General features: G+C 43.0%; 1 protein-coding gene across 3 annotated transcripts; it reads left to right on the top strand.

The window, feature by feature from the left end:
* Positions 1-3148: 3148 nt before the first annotated feature.
* On the top strand, positions 3149-8715 carry LOC136481684 (lipase-like PAD4). 3 transcript variants are annotated; one of them, XM_066479005.1, is made up of 4 exons: positions 3149-3274; positions 3479-3863; positions 6622-7383; positions 7498-8715. In XM_066479005.1, the coding sequence occupies exons 1-4, from the start codon at positions 3240-3242 to the stop codon at positions 8299-8301; spliced, it is 1986 nt and encodes a 661-aa protein (XP_066335102.1). In that variant the 5' UTR covers positions 3149-3239; the 3' UTR covers positions 8302-8715. The 3 variants fall into 3 exon arrangements, with proteins under 3 accessions (XP_066335102.1, XP_066335101.1, XP_066335103.1); XM_066479004.1 differs by having other exon boundaries at positions 6622-7395; XM_066479006.1 differs by having other exon boundaries at positions 3187-3274; positions 3344-3863; positions 6622-7395.
* Positions 8716-9018: the final 303 nt, after the last annotated feature.

The raw sequence follows: 9018 nt of genomic DNA, 5'->3' as shown, positions 1-9018 counted from the left end.
AGATGTATTTTGTTGGCTTTATTTTCTTCTCCTTTCCACATAATAATAAGACATCTCTATAAAATATCTTTAATGGTAGTTCAGCAGTTGTAAATTTCTCCATGTCCAAAATATATTTATCCTTAAAAATAATAGTCCCAAATTTAAGACCAGATGATATTAACGAATTACCAGCTGCTACTTTTAAATTATTGCTAGACAAGTCTCTATGAACATCTTAAGGAGCTATGGACTCATCACCTACTCCATGGTGGCTGCTTATTTGGCGTGCCATGTTAGATCTATTCGTTAAACGAATGGGTATGGACCTATGGTGAACTAGTTAAAAAGTTTAGGGACCCAGAAATATAATTTGAAAGTTGATGGACCTAGATGACATACCACCAAAAGTTAATGGACCAAAAAATACAGTTTGAAAGGATGACGCACCACCAAAAGTTAGTCGACCTACGTTGCATTTAACTCTTTATATAAAGAAGTATTAGCATTCAGGATACAAAATAAGTATGATTAGATAGTTATAGAATATATTTTGATAATAAATTTATTTAAAGACAAAAATATTAAGTATTATTTACTATAAACTTAGTTAAATTTGAGTCAGTTTGACTGACACGGATCTCATAATTGTATTATTTTATGGAGGGAGAGAGAGCAGTTATAGTCTATTTACTTGGGCCCCACCGTAAAGTGTACATGAGCAATCCACATTGCCCTTGCCCTTATTGGATATTTCCAACTAATTATTGAGAAACTCTAATTCAAGCCAAAAGAAAATTTGAAGACTCGAGGACAGACGAAAATATTCAAACCACACATGCGCATTCCTGTTCATATATTTTCTTGTATATATGGTGTAAAAATTAAGCGACAATAAGAATATGATAATCCAAGAAATACATACTCCACATATAAAAGAACGACATTTAATTTTGGCTGTCGCAGGGATTTATGTACGGAATCGGTTCGAGCATGTGTTCACACCCGCCGCGCCATGCCACTGCTAGAACGCAGTCCTTATCTCTGATCAAAACAAATGTTTAGTACAGTAGAGGACAAGTTAAAGAATAGCAAGAGAAGTACTACGTAGGAGTCCAGTATATGCAGTGAACTAGAGATTTGACCACACATTAAATAAAGAGAGATATACTAATATGGCCCGTTTTTGCTAAAAAGATAAATAAAAAATATTGTTCTGACTGATTTGTTGCGAGAGAAAAATACTATTATAATTAAAAAAATAAGCTAAAAACTATGAATTATAAGATAAACGAATATGACCTATATTCATCGTAGCATGGATAAACTATGCCTTTGCAACAACCTTGAGAATTTTACAGAAAGATGCCCCCCAAAAGCTGAGACCCTCATCGGATCCGATGATCGGAACTAGCTAGATCTCATCACATCAGGTGATCTGGACTAGATCTATCTCCTCCTTGCTTCAGTGTTTCTAGCAGGAGCATATAAGTAAAATAAATCTGAAAGGTTAAATGTACTTAAAAGGAAATTGCAAAAGGTCGCCTTTGCCCATTTGGAGTGCAGTCCAAGACATGATGCCACTTATATTTTCCACCACTATGAAGTCAATTAGCGCGCACACACACACACACACACACGAAGATTAGCATAGATGCACAAACAAAAAAGGCACACCGAATTAGAGGATAGAAAGTAATCAGCACAAAGGTCAAGCTTTCTTTTATCAGCAATGAAGTGCTTGCTGCATATGAAAAATAATACAATATCTTTGATTTCAGGAATTTAAGCATTTTAAGTATTCATGAATTAGCATGTTAATAAAAAGAGTCATATGTAGTTTGAAAACAATTGAACTAGTTAAATGTTTCATTGCCTTTCCTAATGTTGCTAAATTTAGTCTAAAATTATTGGTTGTTTGGAATAATAAAAAAATAAATATTTTGGTGAATCTTCCAATGATACACAAGCAATAGCTTATATATCAAAATCAATACAAATTTAATTGATTAGTATAAGAAGAAAAAAATTTGAAAAAAATATACTCCCTCCATTCTGGAAATAATAAGCATAATTTGACCATGAAAAAGCCATACAAAGCCTTGATCACAGAACCGCTTTGAATACAAATCCATCGATACAAGTTTATATTCTAGACGTATATAATTTGAGTAATTGTTGGTGAAAGTTTGTATAAGTTGACGTTTTCTTGTTTGAAATATGATTACCATTTCGTGACAAATGAAGTACGTAACTTGCAGAATATTATTATACTAAATATATGCATTTTAGTGGGATTAAAACTCTTAATGATAACCTCTTTGCAATAAGCTCTGTTAAATTTCACTTATTTACACCACTTAAATTTCACTTGTTTACACCACTTAAAAAACTATGACGTCCTAGTATTTTTTTGTTTTTTCAATTATGTTTAAAAATTCATAAATGTTTTCCCCTTTCATAAAAGATCGAGAATAAATACAAAACAAGATACCCATTAATACTACGCCCTTCAGAAAAAAAAAGATACATGGTCTGATTGGTTGGCTTCCAATTCTTACCCAACCAAAACCATGGCATGCCAAAATTTTAGTCATCGATTGGTTCATTGCCAAAGAATTGGCACATCAATGTTTATGACCAAAGTTTTGGCAAAGTCTCTGAAAAGTTCTTAGACTACATAAAAGAGAAAATGCTGACATCAAAAAATAAAAAGAAAATGCTTTCTATTATTGTCATGACAGTCAACCAAATGCACACCTATGTTTTTTGTCCTAACTTTGGCAAGCATTGATTTTGCCAAGCCAAAGGCTTGCCATGACTTTGATTGGGCAAAAATTTGTAGCCAACCAATCAAACCCACGATTCTAAAATATTGTGAACTCAAACCATCTTAATCAAGGTGTTTGGCTGGTATAGGTATTTCGGCTGGTTTCGGCTGATTCAATAATATTCTGTAAGAGAGAATAAACTGAAACAAGTCGAGACAGGACAAGCTGAACATGCCGAATATCAACAAGGTATAATCCCAAGGAGTACAATGTAAGCGACCAAATTATGGTGCTCCCTTGATGCAAAATCCGCCATACCATTTGACCTATGACCAGTGAGCCCCCTGCCCCACCACCCCTCCTCCCCAAGACAGAGCGGCCGCCAAATTAAACTTGACCACTTCTCTCTCTCTCTTACTCCAAGTCCCTCTCTCTTTCTCTCTCTCTCTCTACTCTCTCCACCCCCTGCTTCTGGGAAGCTCATCAGCCATGAACGACGCCGCAGGAGAGGAAGAAGCTTCCATGTAAGTTCCTCCTCCCAAATTTCCATCGCTTTTCCTCGCATCAGCACTTATAAATACTTGCTGCATCAGTCGCGCACAAAAAACCTAGCTGCTTCGGCTACCTTTCGCGCCCAATTGGAGACGCACCCCGAACCAAAAAAAAAGAAAGAAAAAAGATGAGAATTTGATGCCACAAACAAGCTCAAATGCGTGGTCCTTTTGAAGGTTCGAGACCAGCCATGTCCTGGGCGCGCTGCTGGCCTCCTCGCCGCTGCTGGCGCGCGCCTGGGACCGCTGCACGGCCGCCACCGCCGCGGCGCCCGGGTTCGTCGTGCACGGCGAGGAAGACGGCGGCAAGGTATACGTGGGGTTCTCCGGGGTGCAGGCCGCGCTGTCGGCGGCAGGCGCGGCGGTGGCCGCCGGCGGCGGCGGCGCAGACGTCTTCGCGCCGGTGGGGCTCGGCGGCGGCGGGGACGCGGCGGCGGGGCGGATGTTCGCGCCGCTGGTCGCCGCCGAGCCCGACCCGGCCACTGCCGCGGGGGAGCCGGTTGCCGTGCAGGCGCTGGCGCTGCAGTGCTTCTTGAAACTCTGCAGCTCCCCTGATTTCCAGGTAACTTAACTCACTGATTACTACTCCTCCATTGAAAATATCTGCCTGATTAGTATCGTTTACTTTATGCTTAGCGCGTTAATTGGAGCAGTTTGCCTTGCCCACTAATAATTTGACTAAAAAATTGTCATTTTTTAAGCTGCGCGTTCATGTGATGATCTGATATTTTTGCTTTTCTTGTTGGCTGGGGGCGGAGTTATTGTGACGGTGATTTGCCTGTCTTTGGTTGTTGCCGTGTCCTCGTGTTCAGACAGATTAATGTCAGTCGTTCAGTATTTTAATAGAGCAAATATATTTTTTACAACAAACGAGATTATATTTGAACAGCATCGAGCTGTGAGTATAGATACAGAGTGTATCATTACAGATTGCAGTGCATCCACTAAGGGTCTGTTTAGATTCCAAAAAATTTTGCGCAGTATCTATCACATCAAATCTTACGGCACATGCATAGAGTACTAAATGTAGACAAAAAAAAAACTAATTGCACAGTTGGGTGAGAAATCACGAGACGAAACTTTTGAACCTAATTAGTCCATAATTAGACACTAATTGCTAAATACAAATGAAAATGCTACAGTAGCCAAAATCTAAATTTTTTTTGATCTAAACGAGGCCTAAAGGGAACTGAGGCCTTGTTTAGATTGGGGTTAGAAATCCGTAGTTGGCACTGTAGCACTTTCGTTTGTATTTGACAATTATTGTCCAATCATGGTCTAACTAGGCTCAAAAGATTCGTCTCGTAATTTACAATCAAACTGTGTAATTAGTTATTTTTTTATCTACATTTAATACTCTATATATGTGTCCAAAGATTTGATGTGATGGAGAGAGAGCGAAAAAACTTGTAATCTAAACCAGGCTTGACCTGTGTTAGTACGGGAATAAGATGTACTCACTCCGTCTCAAAAATAGAGTCTACGGAAATCGTGTTGGTCAAACTTTCTCAACTTTGACTAAGTTTATAGAAAATATATGCAACATTTATATCTTTAAATAAGTTTATTACGAAAGTATATTCAACGATCTACCTAATGATACTAATTATATACCATAAATATTAATATTTTGTTAAATATATTTAGTCAAAGTTAAAAGTTGCTCACTTTTCTGAGAAGCGACTCTTTTTTTTTTTTTGGGACAGAGAGTATTAGCAGCAGCCTTAAACTCTAGGAAAGCCTGTTTTGCTAGAGTGTCCGCCATCTGATTTTGCGTCCGTTGTACCTCGAAGATCCTTGTGTTTCTTGATTGTGTGTAGTCTAGAACTGTTGAGTAAGAGGTTTGATTCTCCAGTCAGGAGCAAATAATTTAGTCAGTCAGAAATTTAACAACATTGTGGGATGAAAACAAAACGAAATCCTTCTCTGGGCAAACAACACTTCAGTGCCTATTTCCTTCTCTCCGGTGATTTCATTTCTTGTAACAGTTTGCCCTCTCTGGCATAGTAAGAGTTTGTGAAGTTTACTTCAGACCTCACCTCAGAGCTCAAAGCTGGGGGTGTGTGTACAGAGAACAATCCCTGTCAAATTTTGCGGCTAACTAGATCATGGCATATGGCATACTAGATCACAGTACCCACCAAAAGTTGCTGTTGCTCCTTTATTGTCGCTTACAGCTGATGCATTTCTTAGGGCCCATGAGCAACAGAACAGGTGATAGTGACAAGGCATTTAAAATGCACTGCAGTGTGGCTCATGATTGGACAGCTTTATGCACCAAATGCATAGATACAGGGGTGTTCGGTTATTTAGTTGTTTATAAAATTCATGTCACATCGAATATTTAGAGAGCATTAAATATAGATTAATTATAAAACTAATTATATGGATGGAGGCTAATTTACGAGACGATTTTTTAAGCCTAATTAATATGTCATTAGCACGTGTTTACTGTAGCACAACGTTGTCAAATAATGGACTAATTAGGCTTAAAAGATTCGTCTCGCAAATTAGTCGTAAGTTGTGTAATTAGTTTTGTAATTAGTCTATATTTAATACTCCATGCATGTGTCTAAACATTCGATGTGATAGGAATTTTAGGCGCCCAATAGAAATCAAACAGGGCTAGATCTGTAGAAATTTCAAATTCTCAAAATTCTTCGACTAAGATATGGAGAATGACTGATCTGGAGGAATAAATCTAGTAAACATGATGAAGAGTTGTATTTCAGAGTTTACTGTCATTCAGAATTCAGGCTGCTTTCACCGGATATTATCTTTTGCTCTTCTATAATTTCAGATGACCACACAAAAAAACCTGTGATTACTTTACTTATGATTCATGCATTTGAACTACATTCCACTATTGTAGAATACATTCCACTATTGTAGAATAATAACCTAAATGACCACAGCCTTGTGCTCCATCACAAATTCCATTCTTTTGTTGGTCTTTTGTTGGCGGAATTAAATTCAGTTCTTCAAATATCTGTAGAGAATCTTCAGGTTTCGTTGATCTTTTGATTTTAAGTTTCAGAGGACCACACCTTGTCTCCATCTTCTTGTATACCTTTATCACTTTTGCCTTTTTTAATCGAGTGACCTAATTATTGTTCATAAAACTATTGAGATGATCATTTTCCATGATTTTTTTTTGTTCTAGTATGAGTACTGTATGTCACTTTATGCAGCTAATGATTCCATTCTCTCCAATCTTTACTTTTCAACCTGCCTCACTGAAATTATGCTGCTAAAAGTTCACATTGTGTTTTGTCACACTGAAACTGTGACTTACTCATCAGAATTGGTTGACATTGCAGATGCTACTGAATGAGATCAGGGGCAAGGCAGTCGTGTTCACGGGCCACTCCCTCGGTGGCGCCATTGCGGCCCTCGCAGCGCTACACTACCTCTGCATCTCATCGTCAAGCTCGCCATGGGCACCTGTTCCTCCTGTCCTGTGCGTCACCTTTGGAAGCCCATTACTAGGCAACGAGGCGCTGTCCAGGGCCATCCTGCGTGAGCGCTGGGGTGGTAACTTCTGCCACCTAGTTTCACAGCACGACGTCGTCCCAAGGCTCCTCTTCTGCCCGCCGGACGCCGTCCCCACGCACATCATTGTCGGAATGCAACTGCATCAATGGCCGACACGGACTCACCAAACAGGCGCGGTGACCACGGTCACCATGCGCATGGCGGACACTGACAAGGACGCGCTCCGGCAGCTGATACAGTTGCACGTTGGCGCTGTGGCCATGGAGCAGAAGCTTGCCGCTCCTGAGACGACAGGCAGGAGCCCGTACCGGCCGTTTGGTACGTACGTGCTGTGCTCCCCCGAAGGCGCGGCGTGCGTGGACAACGCGACGGCTGCGGTACAGATGCTGTACGCTACCTTCGCCTCTCGGAGCTCCCCCGGCGCAGAGTCCCCGGAGGCAGCGCACTCCTGCTACGGCGAGCTCGTTTTGAAAATGCCACAGCATTTGCTCCTTAAGAGACGCCTGCGTGTGGACGACACGCCGTCCACGCCCAACTACGACGACGGTGTGTCCCTCGCGTTGGAGGCCTCCGGCATCGACGCCATGGTGAGGGCACACGTACGTACATACTTTTTGTCTGCGTGTATAAAACTACAGCGCGTGTTCTGTGTAGTATATATATCTTGTCTGACATGCTGGCATTGCCACCGGCGGCGGCAGGCCATGGAGGCGTCAACTGCGCGGCAGTGGCTGAAGACATCGAAGCGGGCAGGGCGGCGGCCGAGCCTGAACTGCGCTCGCCTGGCAACGCAGCTAGGCCGGATCACGCCGTGCCGTGCGCAGATCGAATGGTACAAGGCGCTGTTCGACGTGGAGATGGGGTACTACGACGCGTTCAAGCAGCGGCGGTCGCCCAGGAAGTACTCCAAGGTGAACTTCAACCGCATCAAGCTGGGCCAGTTCTGGGACCGCGTGCTCACCATGCTCGACGCCGGCCAGCTCCCCCACGATTTCCACCGCCGCGCCAAGTGGGTCAACGCCGCCCGCTTCTACCAGCTCCTCGTCGAGCCTCTCGACATCGCTGACTACCACCACCACGGCCACCACCGGACGAGCGGGAGCTACATGACCCACGGCCGGGAGAGGAGGTACGAGCTGTTCGACAGGTGGTGGCAGGAGAAGGCATGCACGGGCGGCGACGTCACGTCCTCCATGTCGGCAGCGTCGGCGAGCAGCCGGAGACGCAGCAAGTACGCCGGGCTCACGCAGGACCCGTGCTTCTGGGCGAGAGTGGAGGAGGCGAGGGAGCAGACGGAGAGCGCCCGGGGCGAGCTTGATGTGGCGGAGCTGGCGATGAAGCTGGAGGAGCTGCAAGAGTTCGAGCGCTACTCCCATGAGCTGGTGGCAAGCAAGGAGGTGTCCGTCGACGTGTTCGCGCCGCAGTCGAGCTACACGCTGTGGGTGGAGGAGTGGAACCAGCTCAAGCTCAGGGATGAAGTGAGGACAATGTTGCTTCGGTTTTGAGCTGGGCTGCAAACAGCTGATGAATTCGTAGGTAGCTGATGGGCATTCTCCAAATAGTTCAGATATACATGAATCATTGGGTCATTGTCCATGGATGCTAGTATAGGTGATTGTAAATATATGTAAAACCTAGAAGCACAGCAGTGGATTGCAAAATTTTTGTTCTTTCATGGGTACCTTGATGGCCTGATACTGATTCACTTTATTAAGTACTGACTATTGAGCAAGGAGGCATGAAAACAGCTGAAGGAAGCTAGATGGTCCACGATTTCCAAAAGTTCAGATATGGATGGATGGATGCCAGTAAACTCCAATACATGTAGGTGGTAGTGGTACCTTACTTCCATCACTCTTCTTCTATCAATTCTTGTTCCTCCCACCTCTCTTCTTCCATTACTCGGTCCATTATCTCTTGGGTGTCACTACGTCAGAATACCCCATCACTGTCGGTTCAAATTACCCCATCACTGCCGGATTTTGAACCGGCACAACTATACCGGCAGTGACGAGGGTAAGCTATCACTGTCGGTTCCTACAAACCAACAGTGTTCTTCAACTTCACTGTCGGTTCTTTACACAACCGGCAGTGTTTATTTCCACCAACACTGCCGGTTCATAAGACCCCCCGGTAGAGCTCAGTTCCAACAACACTGTCGGTTTGTGTTTCAACCGGCAGTGTTGTAGTAAGAATCACTGCCGATTTGTTACAAGAACCGG

The sequence above is a fragment of the Miscanthus floridulus genome, chromosome 9, assembly GCF_019320115.1.
Source record: "Miscanthus floridulus cultivar M001 chromosome 9, ASM1932011v1, whole genome shotgun sequence".
Classification (NCBI taxonomy): Eukaryota; Viridiplantae; Streptophyta; class Magnoliopsida; order Poales; family Poaceae; genus Miscanthus; species Miscanthus floridulus.
Note: the sequence above shows the minus strand (reverse complement) of the source record. Positions and strands in the feature narration are given on the sequence as shown.